Source organism: Neoarius graeffei, chromosome 17 (assembly GCF_027579695.1).
Source record: "Neoarius graeffei isolate fNeoGra1 chromosome 17, fNeoGra1.pri, whole genome shotgun sequence".
In the NCBI taxonomy this organism is placed as follows: domain Eukaryota; kingdom Metazoa; phylum Chordata; class Actinopteri; order Siluriformes; family Ariidae; genus Neoarius; species Neoarius graeffei.
In genome coordinates this window covers 16744406-16764107 of record NC_083585.1, presented here as the reverse complement: position 1 = coordinate 16764107, position 19702 = coordinate 16744406, and the positions used below count along the sequence as shown (strand labels likewise).

The 19702-nt window shown below is 45.1% G+C and overlaps 1 protein-coding gene across 1 annotated transcript in view; it reads left to right on the top strand.

Moving 5' to 3' along the window:
- Positions 1 to 3719: 3719 nt before the first annotated feature.
- LOC132901103 (transmembrane protease serine 4-like) overlaps positions 3720 to 19702 on the top strand; it is a 57354-nt gene continuing 41371 nt past the window's right edge. Inside the window, exons 1-2 of the mRNA XM_060943466.1 lie at positions 3720 to 4132; positions 5156 to 5695. Coding sequence (XP_060799449.1) covers positions 3720 to 4132; positions 5156 to 5695 — 953 coding nt within the window. The remainder of the gene's footprint in view (positions 4133 to 5155; positions 5696 to 19702) is intronic.

The window sequence follows — 19702 nt, the reverse complement described above, 5'->3', positions numbered from 1 at the left end:
ACACACTGCATCTGGAAAGCCACCAGCATTGTGGCTGACCCCACACATCCCTCACACAATCTCTTTACCCTCCTGCTGTCTGGAAAAAGGGTACCAAAGCATTTGGGCCTTCATAGCCAGACTATAACAGTTTCTTCCCACATACCATCAAACTCCTCAACTCTGAGGGACTGGACTGAGACACACAAACTGTTGAACACACCACTCACACTGCAGTCTTTGCACAGTGGACAATAATGCACAATTGCTTACAACATTACAATGTCTTTCACACACACAAAGTTTACATTTATTTAGTCCCTTTCATACTACCTCAGTATGCACACTCAACTCTGCACTTTATGTTGTTTGTTTGTTTGTTTGTTTGTTTGTTTATGTCTGCACTTTATGTTGTTCGTGTTCATTATTGTCTGCAGGATTGCACTCGTTGCACTCTTGCACTTTGTGTGTTGTAGACTGTAGTACTGTGATGTTTAATGTAGCACCATGGTCCTGGAGAAACGTTGCTTCATTTTAACTGTGTACTGTACCAACTGTATATTGTTGAAATGACAAATAAAATAACCTTAATTATATAGTAATGCTGTAAAGTGAAAGTGCTGGTTCACTGCTGTCCACCAGGCACCCAGCAGAGTCACACCATAATAAATGTGGTGGTGTTGCTGCTGGTGCATGGCATGCGGCGTCAAAGAAAGGAATAAATATGGATTCGTAACTGCGATGTGGATCTCGTTATTGGTCTCACTGTCACAAGACAATGCAGCAATTTATTGACATGAAATACATAACAAGACACAATTCAATGCTTCATATGCTATAATATTATTCTATTCAGGTTGATTTTGTGCCTTTGCAAATATTTTGCTCATTCACTCATCAGGAGCTCCACTTTTAGGCAGTGCTTAAATATATATTAAAAGTTGCTGCCACCGTTGCACTTTTTCCACAATTATGCTGTGCTACGGTATTAAGAAAGGTGTATAAAGTGGTTGGCAATGCTGTTATTATGGGACAAAAGAAAGATCCAGAAAAGAAGTCAGCAATTGTTAAGAACGTAGGTGATGGCAAATCAGCGGTTGAAACTGCTAAGATGTCTGGTAGAGATCTTCAAACCATAAAGAAGTATGGGGCAGATTCAAATGCAACGAGAAGGTCAAATATTAGAACAAAATGGCAGCGTGCATAGATGCAGTGGCTTTTTGCTATCCAGTCCGGTACAAATGTGTAATTATCACGCCTAATTGTGCAATACATTCACTTATCACTGCGCAATAACCCACTGACTAATCGCCATGCTGTATCATAGGTCACACACCAGATACATAGAATTACAGTTTTTTAAGCAGTTCTTGTATATACAGTGGTGCTTGAAAGTTTGTGAACCCTTTAGAATTTTCTATGCTTCTGCATAAATATGACCTAAAACATCATCAGATTTTCACACAAGTCCTAAAAGTAGATAAAGAGAACCCAGTTAAACAAATGAGACAAAAATTATACTTGGTCATTTATTTATTGAGGAAAATGATCCAATATTACATATCTTTGAGTGGCAAAAGTATGTGAACCTTTGCTTTCAGTATCTGGTGTGACCCCCTTGTGCAGCAATAACTGCAACTAAACGTTTCCGGTAACTGTTGATCAGTCCTGCACACCGGCTTGGAGGAATTTTAGCCCATTCCTCCATACAGAACAGCTTCAACTCTGGGATGTTGGTGGGTTTCCTCACATGAACTGCTTGCTTCAGGTCCTTCCACAACATTTCGATTGGATTAAGGTCAGGACTTTGACTTGGCCATTCCAAAACATTCACTTTATTCTTCTTTAACCATTCTTTGGTAGAACGACTTGTGTGCTTAGGGTCGTTGTCTTGCTGCATGACCCACCTTCTCTTGAGATTCAGTTCATGGACAGATGTCCTGACATTTTCCTTTAGAATTCGCTGGTATAATTCAGAATTCATTGTTCCATCAATGATAGCAAGCTGTCCTGGCCCAGATGCAGCAAAACAGGCCCAAACCATGATACTACCAACATCATGTTTCACGGATGGGATAAGGTTCTTATGCTGGAATGCAGTGTTTTCCTTTCTCCAAACATAATGCTTCTCATTTAAACCAAAAAGTTCTATTTTGGTCTCATCCATCCACAAAACATTTTTCCAATAGCCTTCTGGCTTGTCCACGTGATCTTTAGCAAACTGCAGACAAGCAGCAATGTTCTTTTTGGAGAGCAGTGGTTTTCTCCTTGCAACCCTGCCACACACACCATTGTTGTTCAGTGTTCTCCTGATGGTGGACTCATGAACATTAGCCAATGTGAGAGAGGCCTTCAGTTGCTTAGAAGTTACCCTGGGGTCCTTTGTGACCTTGCCAACTATTACACGCTGTGGCAGCGGGGGCGTGGTCAAGCGCTGGTCTGTGACAGGAGGGCGGAGTCGGGGAAGGTAAGTGGCAGAATCACTACACCTGATGTCAATTAACCTGTGTTTGTGTGTCTTCCCAGTGACCGCGCCCTACTTAAGGACGGAGAGCGAGAGCAGAGGAGCTCTCCCCCGAACCAGACGCCGATTCTGTGTGTGTGTGTCTGTGAAATTCAAACTAAGTGTTAGACTGAAAAGTGTAGCAATAAAACGCTGTACCAACCTGAACTCTGTCCTGCCGTCTTCTGTGCTCCACCCCTACACGAGAACAGCTACAGTGGTGCTGAAACCCAGGACCTGGAGCGCAGAAGCCAAACAGCCCCATGGAGTCTTCCCCGTTCGCCAACCTGGTCCATGCCCTCGCCATGGCCCAGCAAAGCCAGCACCAGGTGCTAGTCACTCTCCGTAAGGAGCAGGAACAGCTGTTCAAGGCCCTGGTGTTGGCCCAGCAAGAGGATCGACAGGAGTTCCGGCACCTCCTCGCGTCGGCGGGGTCCACCAATGCTCCCACCATGGGCCCGTCCCCCCTCACCCTAACAAAGATGGACCCGCAGGATGACCCCGAGGCATTTATCACACTCTTTGAGCAAGTTGCGGAGACCTCGGGGTGGCCGATGGATCAGCGCGTGGCGCGCCTCCTCCCCCTGCTAACGGGAGAGGCGCAGCTGGCCGCGCTGCAGCTCCCCACCGACCACCGGCTGGCCTATGCGGACCTTTGCCGGGCCGTCCTCCAGCATGTGGGGCGCACCCCCGAACAGCAGCGCCAGCGCTTCCACGCTTTGTGCTTGGAGGAAGTCGGCCGGCCGTTTGCGTTTGGCCAGCAACTCTGGGACGCCTGCTGGTGGTGGCTGAGGGCCGACAACTGCGACGCCGAGAAGATAGTCGACCAGGTGGTACTGGAACAGTTCGTCGCACGCTTGCCAGCAGGAACCGCGGAGTGGGTCCAGTGCCACCGCCCGGCATCACTGGATCAGGCCATCGAGCTGGCGGAGGACCATTTGGCGGCTGTCCCGGTGGCAGGACAGCAGACAGCCTCTTCTCTTCTCTCCTCTTCTCTCTCTCTCTCTCTATCTGCTCCTGTGTCCCGTCCTTGCCCCATTCCCCCACCGCGGAGGTGGGGGCCGGCGCCACCCCAGCCGGCCCGCCGCACCCGCGGTGCCCTCCCGTTTCTCCCTTCCGTGTCTGTCTCTCTCCCCCCTCAGGTGAGTATTGCAGACCTACATACTTACTGATGGATAGGGATGAGAATGATAGGTTGGTCATTTTGATGCATCTGTAACACACGTGCAGTGTAGCCATGCCTGTGCAGTCAAGGAGGTTACCAAAGTTGCAGACAGAGAGGAAGAAGAAGAGGCTGAGGTTTGCTCTCATCATCTGCTGTGTGCTGCTGATATTAGCCATCCTGGCACTGGCATTACACTACATTGTAAGACATGTAAATTTCAAGTTTTACTTCTGCGCTCAGTCACTCAAGTTTATTCCTATTGAAAATGCATGTGATGGGAAGTTTGAATGTGAAGCTGGAGAGGACGAGCTCAACTGTGTGTCCAGGGTGAAGGTCAACACTACGTATCCAGTGAGGTTGATGGGTGAGAATCTGATTCTGCAAGTTTTAGTTCATGACGAAACCTGGAGCACTGTATGTGCGGACGACTGGAAATCCCAACACACCCGATTAGCCTGCCAGCAACTGGGTTACACACTCAGTACGTTTACATGCACGTCCAAATCGAGCTACTGTCGGTAATCGAGCAAAGGGTCCCAGCAGGGGTGCCAGAGAAATCCAATCCTACATGCACAAGTGAAATCGGGCTATTGTGCAAGGTGCATTGTGCACCCGAGCCACATGTGGCACTACACGCCCCATCGTGTTGGTACACTTCCGGTTGTGGTCATGAAGAAGAGCTATAGTGTTGCGAGATACTGCTGACGAATTCCAGCCCAAAACATGTTCAAATCCGCTAAAATGCACTTAAAACCCCCCAATCTGGCAACACTGGCAGTTCCGTGTTCAAGCTGCTAGGCTTGCTCTAACAGACTGTATGACTACAAACTGTCCGGCGCAGACCACTGTTTTGTAAGACAACTTATTTTGCACAATAATATTTTTCTAAAGTCCATTTTTTGCTTACAAAAAAATATTTTTTTTTTGCTTACAATTTAACTTATGTCTTAATAAACACACAAAAAGTTCAATTGTTTTGTTTTTATTGACATTCTTCAGATGTTGGACATATATTTGTGTGTATATACACACACACACACACACACACACACACACACACACACACACACACAAATACAATGACTTGTTTATGTACACAATTCACAGCTATGCAACAGCTGTACAGATGTATTTGGTGATACAGTAAGTGAGCTAAATTTTGACAGTGCAAACAATGCCACAAAAAGAAAAGATTCATGCCGTTGTCATGATTCGTTGTCGTGCTGACCGAGGCTGTTGTGTTTCCCTTGTGGTCTCGTCACTCGTCACTTCCGGAAGGGGCAGTGCTGAAGTAAGTAGCTCGAATACGTAGCTCAATAGGGTATACATGCACTAAGTAGCTCGGCAGAAATTGCATAATCTAGGTTGTGTAGCTCGAGTCCGAGAAATCAAGTTCGGTTCAATTTCAGCCGAATTAAGGTGTATACATGGCATTTTGAACTTCGATTTCAGTCGAGCAACGGCAGAAATTCAATTCTCTCTATGTGCATGTAAACGCACTGACAGAGCCCACGGAGTATACAAGTCCCTGTGAGGAGTCTACATCCTGATCTACAGACTGCATTCAGTGTCCTCAATAACAAAGGCCAGGAAACAAGTGAAAACATCCAGAGTTTACTCACTATGAGAGATGAATGCTCCTCCGGCTCTGTAATCTCAGTGTCTTGCTCAGACTGTGGTGAGGTGGTCGGTGAAGATCAGATCATTGGTGGTATGGACACTACAATAGAGATGTGGCCATGGCAAGTTAGTTTGCACTGGGACATGCAGCATCTGTGTGGAGGATCACTAATCTCAACACGATGGATAATCAGCGCTGCTCACTGCTTCACTGGAAAAGCCAAAGGACTGGGCCAGTGGAGTGTGCTTTTAGGCCAAACCTATAGGACCTCATCTGGGGCTGTGTCTGTGAAAAGCATCCTGTTAAACGAAGCCCATGACTCGGTGTCACGTGACTATGATATTGCCATGGTCCAACTTGCCACTGATGTTCTTCTTGGAGACACCATCCATCCTGTCTGCCTGCCCCCACTGCCGAACGCCACCCCGTCCTTCCCCTATTTTTCTATTATAAAGGATAGATTATACCGAGTGACGCAGGACACTCAGATGAAAGAGCAAATCACACAGCTTTTAATTCCAAAGAGCCGCTGGGAATTGGTATTCCAGGTGGCTCACTTTAATCCCATGGCTGGACACTTAGGGCAGGATAAGACACTTGCCCGAATAATGGCCTGATTCTATTGGCCGGGGATTCGCGGCGATATTCGTAGGTGGTGTACGGTGTGCCGCGAATGCCAGTTAGTAAATCCAGCCGCCATTCCAAAAGCACCTTTGCGCCCTCTACCATTAATCGAGACCCCGTTCGAAAGAATTGGGATGGATCTTGTTGGGCCATTAGATCGGTCAGCACAAGGGTACCGCTTTATATTAGTTCTGGTGGACTATGCCACGTGATACCCGGAAGCAGTGCCTCTGCGCAATATCTCAGCACGCAGTATTGTGGAGGCACTCTTCCGCGTTATCTCCCAAGTTGGAATCCCGAAAGAGATTCTGACTGATCAAGGCACCACATTTACGTCATGGACACTGCGCGAACTGTATGGGTTATTGGGGGTTAAGCCGATCCACACCAGTGTGCATCACCCACAAACGGACGGTTTAGTTGAACGGTTCAATCGCACCCCCAAGAATATAATTAAAAAATTCATAAGTGAGGATGCACATAATTGGGATAAGTGGCTTGAGCCCTTGTTGTTTTCAGTGCGAGAGGTCCCCCAAGCCTCCACGGGGTTCTCCCCGTTCGAATTATTATATGGGTGTAAGCCGCGCGGCATTCTAGACGTGCTGCGGGAGAATTGGGAGGAGGAACCTTCACAAAGTAAAAACGAAATTCAATACGTTATGGACCTGCGCGCAAAACTCCACACGCTCACCCACCTAACCCAGGAGAATTTGCGGCAGGCCCAAGAACGGCAAGCCCGCCTGTACAACAAGGGTACGTGCCTTAGGGAGTTCACACCGGGAGATAAGGTACTCGTACTGTTGCCCACATCTAGCTCCAAATTGATCGCCAAGTGGCAAGGACCCTTTGAGGTCACACAGCGAGTCAGGGACATTGACTACGAGGTGAGGCGAACGGACAGGGGTGGGGCGCTACAGATTTACCACCTCAATCTGCTTAAACTCTGGAATGAGAAGGTCCCCGTGGCATTGGTGTCGGTGGTTCCAGAGAAGGCGGAGCTGGGGCTGGAGGTTCAAAAAGGGGCATTGGCGTCACGTACCTCTCCAGTCCCCTGTGGAGACCACCTCTCCCCGACCCAACTCGTGGAGGTTGCCCAGTTGCAGACCGAGTTTTCAGATGTATTCTCGCCCCTGCCCGGTCGCACCGACCTCATAGAGCACCACATGGAGACGCCCCCAGGGGTGGTAGTGCATAGCCGCCCTTACAGGCTACCCGAACACAAAAAAAAGGTGGTTCGAGAAGAACTCGAGGCCATGCTCGAAATGGGCATCGTCAAGGAGTCCCACAGCGACTGGAGCAGCCCGGTGGTCTTGGTACCCAAGGCCGACGGGTCGGTCCGGTTCTGTGTGGACTATAGAAAAGTCAACGCGGTGTCTAAATTTGACGCGTACCCAATGCCTCATATTGATGAGTTGCTCAATCAACTAGGCACGGCTCGCTTTTATTCGACACTGGATTTAACAAAGGGGTACTGGCAGATCCCCTTGACTCCACTATCCCGAGAAAAAATGGCCTTTTCCACACCGTTCGGATTACACCAATTCGTCACACTTCCTTTTGGGCTGTTTGGGGTGCCCGCTACGTTTCAGCGGCTGATGGACAGGGTCCTCCGCCCCCACGCCACTTATGTGGCCGCCTACCTCGATGACATTATCGTCTACAGTAATGACTGGCTGAGGCACCTCGAACATCTGAGGGCTGTCCTTAGGTTGCTGAGGCGAGCGGGTCTCACAGCCAACCCAAAGAAGTGTGTGATTGGGCGGGTGGAAGTACAGTATCTGGGCTTCCACTTGGGCAATGGGCAGGTGCGTCCCCAAATTAACAAGACAGCAGCAATTGCGGCCTGCCCGAGGCCCAAGACCAAAAAGGGGGTGAGACAGTTCCTGGGGCTGGCTGGCTATTATCGTAGGTTTATACCTAATTATTCAGACGTCACCAGCCCGCTGACTGATCTGACTAAAAAGGGGGCACCAGATCCGGTCCAGTGGACGGAGCAATGCCAGCGGGCTTTCTCTGAGGTAAAGGCTGCACTGTGTGGGGGGCCGCTTTTACACTCCCCTGACTTCTCTCTCCCTTTTATGTTGCAGACGGATGCGTCGGACAGAGGGCTGGGGGCTGTGTTGTCCCAGGAGGTGGAGGGGAAGGACCGCCCAGTCTTGTACATCAGCAGGAAGCTGTCGGTGCGTGAGGGGCACTACAGCACCATCGAAAAAGAGTGCTTGGCGATCAAGTGGGCGGTCCTCGCCCTCCGTTACTACCTGCTGGGATGCCCTTTCACCCTCTGTTCGGACCACGCGCCCCTCCAGTGGCTCCACTGCATGAAGGATGCCAACGCGCGGATCACCCGTTGGTATCTGGCACTCCAACCCTTTAATTTCAAGGTGGTCCACAGGCCGGAGGCTCAGATGGTCGTGGCGGACTTCCTCTCCCGTCAAGGGGGGGGGGAGTCGGCTGCAGGCCGGACAGCCACCCGGCCTGAGTTGGGCGGTGGGGGTATGTGGCAGCAGGGGCGTGGTCAAGCACCGGTCTGTGACAGGAGGGCGGAGTCGGGGAAGGTAAGTGGCAGAATCACTACACCTGATGTCAATTAACCTGTGTTTGTGTGTCTTCCCAGTGACCGCGCCCTACTTAAGGAGGGAGAGCGAGAGCAGAGGAGCTCTCCCCCGAACCAGACGCTGATTCTGTGTGTGTGTGTCTGTGAAATTCGAACTAAGTGTTAGACTGAAAAGAGTAGCAATAAAACGCTGTACCAACCTGAACTCTGTCCTGCCGTCTTCTGTGCTCCACCCCTACACGAGAACGGCTACACACGCCTTGTTCTTGGAGTGATCTTTGTTGGTCGACCACTCCTGGGGAGGGTAACAATGGTCTTGAATTTCCTCCATTTGTACACAATCTGTCTGACTGTGGATTGGTGGAGTCCAAACTCTTTAAAGATGGTTTTGTAACCTTTTCCAGCCTGATGAACATCAACAATGCTTTTTCTAAGGTCCTCAGAAATCTCCTTTGTTCATGCCATGATACACTTCCACAAACATGTGTTGTGAAGATCAGACTTTGATAGATCCCTGTTCTTCAAATAAAAGAGGGTGCCCACTCACACCTGATTGTCATCCAATCAATTGAAAACGCCAGACTCTAATTTCACCTTCAAATTAACTGCTAATCCTAGAGGTTCACATACTTTTGCCACTCACAGATGTATAATATTGGATCATTTTCCTCAATAAATAAATGACCAAGTATCATATTTTTGTCTCATTTGTTTAACTGGGTTCTCTTTATCTACTTTTAGGACTTGTGTGAAAATCTGATGTTGTTTTAGATTTATGCAGAAATATAGAAATTTATGCAGAAATATAGAAAATTCTACAGGATTCACAAACTTTCAAGCATCACTGTATATGTTTATCTTTTTAAATTGATCTATCTATCTATCTATCTATCTATCTATCTATCTATCTATCTATCTATCTTGTACAGATTTGTTTATCTTTTTGCTTGAATGTTTATCTTATACAGATCTGACTATCCCCCCCCCCCCCCCCCCCCCACTAAGTGTTTGTATGAATACACCGATTGGATTACTTGCTTCAATTTCACTGCACTGTATGGTGCAGTGACAATAAAGGAATCTTGAATCTTGAGATACAGGGAAAATGCAAATTGTTTCACAATGTTAAACCTCCCTCGTGAAGTGAGTGATGATGAAATAGCCTTTAACTAACAGCAAAGATAAAATTGATGAGGCTGGTGCCAAACATTTTAACAGGAACATTCTACTCCATGCAGGACATCCTGCCACTTTGCAAAATGTGTAAAGCCAGATATCTCATCTCATTTTCTCTAGCCGTTTTATCCTTCTACAGGGTCGCAGGCAAGCTGGAGCCTATCCCAGCTGACTACGGGCGAAAGGCGGGGTACACCCTGGACAAGTCGCCAGGTCATCACAGGGCTGACACATAGACACAGACAACCATTCACACTCACATTCACACCTACGGTCAATTTAGAGTCACCAGTTAACCTAACCTGCATGTCTTTGGACTGTGGGGGAAACCGGAGCACCCGGAGGAAACCCACGCGGACACAGGGAGAACATGCAAACTTCGCACAGAAAGGCCCTCGCCGGCCATGGGGCTCGAACCCAGGACCTTCTTGCTGTGAGGCGACAGCGCTAACCACTACACCACCGTGTCGCCCTAAAGCCAGATATTCGACCTTCAATATGATGCATGATGAATGGATCCAGATATAAATTAAGATGGATTTCCAAGCTGTATTATTCACTGATGAGTGCCAAGCAACTCTTGATGGACCTGATGGATGGAACAAGACAGAGATGCCAGTATAGAAATGGTGGTGGGATGTTTGGGGATGGAATAACTGTTGGTCCATGTCAAGTTCCTTAAAGTGTAAAATTAACAGCCGGTGCAGTTATTGAATTTATGAAAAACAGAACCATGCATAATGCACAAAAGTAAGCATCTGACCTTAATCGATGGATGATATTCATGCATGATAGCACTCCATCACATACTGACAAGAAGATTGAAGAGTACTTGATGAAAATGGGCTTCAAAATGGGCTGTCTGATGGAATGGCCAGCATTTTTACCTGATCTGAATTCCAGTAAAATCAATGGAGCATCATCAAACAACACATTTATGTCTTTGGATATGAGTTTTTTAGAAGTTGAATTGTGGGATACTGTTTCAAAAATGTCTTTCATGAAACTATGTTTTTGTTGTTATTTAATAGATTTGCATAATAGCATAATACAGTAGAAAATGTGCATATTTTGGCAAAATTGCACAGATCTCTTAAATAGTGTTTTCAATACCTCATAATTTTGATGACTTGATATATCAAAAAATATAAATGTGGTGCACTTTCCACTTGCATATACTCTTGACACAGATTTTATGTATTAATGTGCCACCAGTGCCATGAATTTCTTGTATGTTCCAGTATTCTTAATGAATGAACTAATACATGATTAATGAGTGACTGAAATGAGTAATTCTGCCAATTTGCATTTTACTCGACAAGAATCAGCTATTCCTTCTATACACGTTCCATCCACCAACATTCGCTCAATCCCTTCCTATTACTATACAGAAGGACACAGTAGATGTCTAAAGTGGGTGAGTTGATCCAGATGGACTTTTTGTTTCCCACAAGAAAATCAATTAATCCATTCCTGTAAAAATAAAAGCATGGTGTACTGCACTGGTGCCCTGCAAAGATGAATCCATGCGTGCTCTTTGGCAAAAGAGGTCATATGTTGTCAAATAGAAAAGAATAGTTAAGGCACTCATGTGGTTAATTTGAAAAAGCCTTTATTTTTGTGGGTTCAGAATATATTAAAATATAGCTTATATTTAAAACTGCACCCAAGAGTAAGCGAGAAAGAGAGAGAGAGAGAGAGAGAGAGAGAGAGAGCACCCTGAGCAGTCCAAAACGCATAGGTTCAGTTTTAAATATGTTTTAAAATGTTTTGATAAACGGGCGGCACGGTGGTGTAGTGGTTAGCACTGTCACCTCACAGCAAGAAGGTTCTGGGTTTGAGCCCAGTGGCCGGCGAGGGCCTTTCTGTGTGAAGTTTGCATGTTCTCCCTGTTACTGCATGGGTTTCCTCTGGGTGCTCTGGTTTCCCCCAAAGACATGCAGGTTAGGTTAACTGGTGACTCTAAATTGACCATGAGTGTGAATGGTTGTTTGTCTCTGTGTCAGCCCTGCGATAACCTGGTGACCTGCCAGGGTGTACCCTGCCTCTCACCCATAGTCAGCTGGGATAGGCTCCAGCTTGCCTGCAACCCTGTAGAACAGGGTAAGCGGCTACAGATAATGGATGTTTTGATAATTCTAATTATCACATTATTCACTGCAAATTTGGTTTAATTTAACAACATGGCTCCAACCCACATTACTCATTACCTTATAGAAAACATTTTTATACAACACACTCTAGGATTTTGCATTTTATGTGGGTTTTTTTTTAATCACAGAATTTAATGATTCCATCAGATACTAAATTGAGGTCATAAATTCATAAAGTCGTGTTTGTGCAGGATGTAGACTATTTTATCCCACTTTTAATTCACTTTTATTTCAAGAAAAGAATGTTTTCTTTTGCGAACGGCTCATTTAAAGGGCTGGCTCATTTGTATTCACAGTCCTAAAGATAACCAATGGCTCTGATTATTTAAGAATGACTCTGGAGTCGGGGGGCAAAAAACCCCCACCTTATTCCAGACTTTAAAGGAACGATACTCATCTCATCTCATTATCTCTAGCCGCTTTATCCTGTTCTACAGGGTCGCAGGCAAGCTGGAGCCTATCCCAGCTGACTACGGGCGAAAGGCGGAGTACACCCTGGACAAGTCGCCAGGTCATCACAGGGCTGACACATAGACACAGACAACCATTCACACTCACATTCACACCTACAGTCAATTTAGAGTCACCAGTTAACCTAACCTGCATGTCTTTGGACTGTGGGGGAAACCGGAGCACCCGGAGGAAACCCACGCGGACACGGGGAGAACATGCAAACTCCACACAGAAAGGCCCTCGCCGGCCACGGGGCTCGAACATGGACCTTCTTGCTGTGAGGCGACAGTGCTAACCACTACACCACCATGCCGCCCACACCAAGCATACTGACATGAGAAACAAACCAGTGGATTATTTCTAAAGAAAACGTGATGCCCTTCATCTACAAAAGTCCACCATAACCAAACATACCACTGTGTCTAGTCAGTGTCTCGAAGCTTCATACATGGTCTCCCAAAGAATAGCTAAACTTGGGAAGCCACATACTATAGCCGAGACACTGATTTTGCCTGCAGCACAGGAATATTTGTAGAATAATGCTGGGGGAAAGTGCCACAGCTAAACTTAGTGACATTCCACTATCCACTGACACTGTAGCTCGCAGGATCTCTGATTTGGCCAGTGATGTTAAAGCATATACGCACAGCCATGGCCTCACTTTCGTTTATAAATGCCTTGAGACCTCAAGAATGGCACAGGAATAGTTTTTAGCATTAACAATAAATCTAATATAGTAATTTTATGATTAAAGTGATTTATATTGGTAGCGGTCTGAGTGAATGACCTTGATGTCCGTAATGTCACAGCAGGAAGTCTATCGGTCTCATCGCCATTTCTGCTATACTAAAACACAGAGCTGACTGCAACTCCAATCCTCCATTTTGAGCTAATTTATCGCCATGCCACGTAGATGTGTTGCTGCATCCACCAGCAACATGACAGAAGGTGGATTTACGTTGCATTCATGGTCCAAGAATGTTCAAACTGTAAAGATTTGGATGCGTTTTGCGAGAAGTTCACAGGCACATTGGGTGCCAATGAAGTGGTCTCTCCTCTGCTCTGCACATTTTACTGAAGACTCGTACGAACTTCTGATCTGTTGAGGAGTGTTGGCTATAAGCCCTTATTGAAAGAGGGTGCAGCATCAACAATTAAAGAAAAAGAAAACTACAAGAAAAGGAAAGTATTTATTTTATCTTTTTTTTTTTTAAAGGAAAGTTCAGTTGCATCAGTCTTCCTGAGTAAGCCGAGGGCTGTTGCTAAAACCCAGGATGGAACAGGATGGGACATATCGCTCGGGCAGTGACCTCCCCGCGGTTGTTGCTCAAACTGGTGACATACCGTTCTGTCCTGGGTTTTATTAATTGCCTGAGCCCAGCAGTAATGGCGGAGTACTCCATATGAACAAAATAGAGAATGAGTGGAGCAGCTGTCTTATTTCTAAACTGGATATTGCTGCCATCTCGCCCTTACGTGGAAGAAGTGAATGAACGGAGAACTGAATGAACAACTGAAAGTCAAATTGTTTTGAAACAGTCAGCCACAAGATTGGCCTTCAAGAAGCGAGAACACAGACGGGTAAGCTCCGACTCTCATTTGGATTTGGATTTGGAAACAACACATTATTTACCTGCATTTAGATTAATACATGTAACTTGTATTGTGTGTTTAAGTTATTGGTATAAGATTATTTAATTTGCTTCAGAATGTGATTGTCTCAGTTCATCTGATTATTTAATTAGCCTTTTATGTTTTATTAGTGAAAATGCATGCATGTACATGTATGTTGCCTAAGTTATAACACCTATCCTGTTTTAATGAGAGTCAACCCACGATCAATGAAGTCAAATCAGTCTTAGTTGAGCAAGTCGGTGATGGTATTTCTTATTTTCACCATAAATTTTTATTTATATGACTTTGGTCTATAGCTGTAAAAGGCCTCGGCCTTAAAACCAGTTACCGCTGTGACGTCACGCATTCAGGGCTGGCTGGCTCAGCGGGGCAGCTCAAACACCAACTTTGCGGGCGATTTTAACTCTCAAAAATATATATTTTTATTCCTATTTATGCAGCATACAGGAGTCAAGGATGGAGATACTATCCACTCAGAAATTGATTTTAAAATAAAGGTTCTGCGTATCTCCTTTAAAGAGCAATTGCTACAACTAGTTAGACAGAGTCCTTACTATGCATTGCAGTTAGATGAGTCAACTGATATTGCTGGGCAGGCTCAGGTGCTTACCCATGTAAGGTTTGTGAAAGAACAGGGGATTGAAGAGGATGTTCTGTTTCATCTTCCTCTTCAAACCTGTACAACTGGGGAAGCAATCTTTCATCTTATTGACTCGTTTGTCAAAAATGCAGACTTGGTCTGGGAGAAGTGTGTTAGTATTTGTACCAATGGGGCACGATCAATGACAGGATGTGAGAGTGGCCGAGTGACACACCTTCAACAGATAGCTCCGTTAGCAAGATGGACTCATTGCATGATCCATCACGAGGCACTTGCAGCTAAAAAAAATGCCAACGTTCTTCCAGTCTGTGCTTCAACAGGCAGTTCAGATGATAAATTACATTAAGTCGCATCCATTGAATACTGCTTATTTCATGTTTCATGTTTACCTGCTATACCTCAAGTGCCCTTGACTGTTTGGTTATTTGAACCAATTTGTGTGTGTGTGTGTGTGTGTGTGTGTGTGTGTGTGTGTGTGTGTATATATATGTATATATGAGTGTTTAGTCTACGTCTAGTTCATATCTAGAGTGTTTATACTGTTTATATTGTCTGTTTGAGTGTTTAGTCTGTGTGTTGTTCTTGTCTAGTGTTTACACTGTTTATATTGTCTGAGTGTTTAGTCTATGTCTTGTTCTTATCTAGTGTTTATACTGTTTATTTATATTGTTTGAGTGTTAGTCTATGTCTAGTTCCTATCTAGAGTGTTTATAATGTTTATATTGTTTGTTTTTTTAATTATTCTATTTTTATTTATTGCATTGCCTGTTTGCACCGTGGGTCAGAGAGGACTGATATTTCATCTGTGCTGTATGTCGAGCATGTATAGCATATTTGACAATAAAGTTGACTTGACTTGACTTGACTTGAACTCACGGTTATTCGGGGTCCTCTGTCAGGAAACGGGTTCTAGGCATGAACAGCTGCTCTTGCACACAGAGATTCGCTGCCTTTCCAGATGGAGAGTGTTACAGCGCTTGTATGAACTGCGAGAAGAGGTGCAGTTGTTTTTGACTGAAAGCAATTCGATTCCCTGTGGCTAGCTTCCTTGTCGTATTTGGTTGACATTTTTGACAGACTGAATAGTTTGAATCTGTCTTTGCAAGGCAGAGATTCCAATGTGTTGGTCCTTGCTGACAGAGTGGATGGTTTCATCCAAAAATTTGTCCTGTGGCATGACTACATAATTGTCAGAAATTGTGACATGTTCCCCAGCCTCGCAGACGTCATCACTGAGGCACGCGGCAGTGATTTCTCCTCTATTTTTCAATCAGCTGCAGATCACCTGTCTCGGCTTAAGCAGCAGTTAGTTTCTTATTTCAAGAAGGACTACCGGTCATTTTCACGGGTTCGGGACCCATTTGTTTGCACCGCAAACGATTTGTCACTGCAAATGCAAGAGCAGCTTATTGAGCTGAAGAGTGACAGCAGGCTGAAGCATCTTTTTAGCACCTGTTCTCTTACATTCTTCTGGGTAACACTGATGCAGGAGTAACCCCCCCCCACCCCCCAGCTCTGTGACATTGCCTTAAAAATTCTCCTACCTTTCACATCAACATACTTGTGTGAGGCAGGCTTTTCAAAACTGACCACGTTCAAAAATAAGTACTGCAATCACGCACAGATTGTGGATGACCTGAGGCTGTGTTTAACTAAAATTGAGCCGAGAATTCGAGAACTCTGCCAAACAAAGCAGGCTTATGTGTCACACTGAGACATTCTTTAACACTACCTCTGGTACTCTGGTAGAGTTTCTTTGTTCGTTCATGTGTTTGTTTGTTAGCAACTTTGCAGAAAAAAATGTACAGACGGATTTTCATGAAAATTTTACAGGATATGTGCCTTGGCCCAATGAAGAACTCAAATTTTGGAGGTGATCCGGAACCACATCTGGATCCAGAAATTTTTTTAAAGGATATAGGGCAAAATTGAACATTTTCAGTCTAGGACTGTGCTGTCTAACATTGTAATAATACAATAATACTCAACAATAAAAAAAATCAGCCCAATAATAATAATAATAATAATAATAATAGCTTATCTAGTTTTTTTTGGGGGGGGGGGGCTCAAAGTACACTCACTACAGTCGGGGGGGGGGGGGGGCAGATCACAGATGTTTGAGAACCCCTGCTGTAGATGAATGAATGAATGCCATTCTATTCATTGCCACTCCCTTTTTTGAGTCTGGATCCTCTCAAGGTTTCTTCTTCATGTCATCTCAGTGACTTTTTCCTTTTTTTTGTGATTGTAAAACACATTAAACAATGAGAATCAAACTGAATTTAATTATTTGCATGTATTCATCAATTCTGGTAGGACGGCTCGGAGACAAAGTGAAAGAGGCAAGATTGAGACGGTTTGGACAAGTATAGAGGAGAGCTCGAGGGTATATTGGGAAAAGAATGCTGGAGATGGAGCTGTCAGTTAGAAGGAAAAGAGGAAGACCAAAAATTAGATTTATGGGTGTGGTGAAGGAGGACATGAGGCTGGTTGGTGCTACAGAAGAAGATATAGAGGACAGGAGGAGATGGAGGGACATTATTCACTGTGGCGACCCCTAATGGGAAGAGCCGAAAGAAGAACAAGAAGAATTCATAGACCCTGGTATTATTAACGAGAGTACAGGTGAAGGCCATTTTTATTACTTTTGTGTGCATTAAAAACAAAAGGTTCTCCAATCGATCATTTTTTAATGGTAGAAACTGTTTTTACATCATATACACAGAGACACTATACGAACAGTGTTCAAGACTTTTGACATGAAGCAAACATTTACAAGGCAGCCGATAATTACATGTTGGAAAGCAGCAGAAGCAAGTCCATATTATATAGGTCAATAATGCAGTGGTATAGCAGGTAATATTTCTGCCTCACATCTCCAAGGTGGGTTCTGGTTGGCTTACTGTCTGCTACTGCTTATAATGACACCTTCACAAACCGAGGAAACCCCAAGCTGTTGCCATGGCAGCAACACAGACATAGCTTGACAGGCTGGTACGTGAGAAGAAATATCTGCTATTCATTTGTAAACAGTCACAGGAGTCACAGAGGAAATGGCTTTATCTTACCTGTTTATATGCTTTACCAGATCATGGTCATCTCTCCTCGCTTCAAACTGAACCAGATGTGTCCTTGTACACATCCTCAGAATCATGGTATGTGTCAAAGTGTGAATAATCTAAGTCAGTGACAGCATTCCCATTTTTCTTTAGATTTATAGTCCTTTATACATCCATCCCATTTCATCGGCTTAGTTGTGAGGTGTCACCCAGATGAGGATGGATTCCCTTTTGAGGTTGGTTCCTCTCAAGGTTTCTTCTTCAAATCATCTCAGGTTTTTTTTTTCCCTTGACACCATTGCATCTGGCTTGCTCATTACAAATAAACTTAAATCTACGTATATCTGGATTTCTGTGAAGCTGCTTTGGGACAATGTCCATCGTTCAAAGTGCTATATAATAATAATAATAATAATAGGGCAGCATGGTGGTGTAGTGGTTAGCGCTGTCGCCTCACAGCAAGAAGATCCGGGTTCAAGCCCCGTGGCCAGCGAGGGCCTTTCTGTCCATCGTTCAAAGTCAGCTGGGATAAGCTCCAGCTTGACTGCGACCCTGTAGGACAGGATAAAGCGGCTAGAGATAATTAGATGAGATGAGATAATAATAATAGGGCGGCACGGTGGTGTAGTGGTTAGCGCTGTCGCCTCACAGCAAGAAGATCCGGGTTCGAGCCCCGTGGCCAGCGAGGGCCTTTCCGTGCGGAATTTGCATGTTCTCCCTGTGTCCATGTGGGTTTCCTCTGGGTGCTCCGGTTTCCCCCACAGTCCAAAGACATGCAGGTTAGGTTAACTGGTGACTCTAAATTGAGCGTAGGTGTGAATGTGAGTGTGAATGGTTGTCTGTGTCTGTGTGTCAGCCCTGTGATGACCTGGCAACTTGTCCAGGGTGTACCCCGCCTTTCGCCCGTAGTCAGCTGGGATAGGCTCCAGCTCGCCTGCGACCCTGTAGGACAGGATAAAGTGGCTACAGATAATGAGATGAGATGAGATGATAATAATAATAATAATAATATTGAATTTAATTGAATAGTCATCTATTCGCGCATGTGTAATGTGTGATACTACTGTAGATGTCAGATTTCTGACTTGCCTCAGGATCAGTGGAGGATCAGTGTCTGTAAAACAATCCATGATGAGGATTAATTAGAGGATGAAAAGTTGAAATCGCAACAGAAAAGTGTTTGCTCTGTCATCGGGAGATTGCAAGCTCAATAGCATCTGTTACCAAGTGTCAAGAGAGCAAAACTGGCTATGCTGTCTGGGTGGGAGGAATGGCATACTCTCTTTCCCCTGTCAGTCACAGTGACACTCACCAATCGTAGGCATCTGTGAGCTTATGTATGTAGAAGACGGTGGATTGCACTTTCCTCTGAAGGTGTTATGCTGCCCTGTGATGCAACACGAGTAGTGGTTTGGAAAAGATGCAGAGGTTGGCTTCAAGTGTCTCTGAAGAAGCTCCGCTACTTCTTCTGGTCGCCTGACCCCTCCTCCTCTACACTCCTGCCCAGCCCGCTGTCTGTCCTGGCTCCTCGTTGGTGGAATGACCTTCCCTTTGAGGTCAGAACTGCTGACTCCCTGACCACCTTAAAGTGCAGATTGAAGACTCACCTCTTCAGGCTGCACCTCTCCCCTGCTTCCCTGCCCACTGTGTATCGGTCTAGACCAACCCAGGCTGTGTATGGTCTAGCCTGGGGTTAGCCGTTGGAGGTTATTTATTTATTTATTTAGTTGTACTTTGTCAGCTCACTTGTCTCGTTCAATTGTTTTCCTTGGCTGATTGCTGACTGTTGGTATTTCAACAGAATATTACACTAAGTGTTATTCTGTCACTTGTTCAGTTAGCAGAGTATTTTGTCAAATTCCATTCTGTATCTTCATAATGCTTTCTATTCTATTCAGTCATGTTCCCTCCTTTTCTCTTAGAATGCTTTCTATTATATTGTCCTAATTGTCTATTCAATATTATTTTGTCATGTTCTCTTCTGTTCTGTGACCATCCTATTCTCTATGTTCTGTCTTAATGAAAGCAGCAAGCAAAGCACAACTTTATTCATTACACACTTGTGAAATTTCCTTTCTGCATTTAACCCATCTGAAGCAGTGAACACACACATGCACACACACACGTGAGCAATGAGCACACACACACATACATACCCAGAGCAGTGGGCAGCCATGCT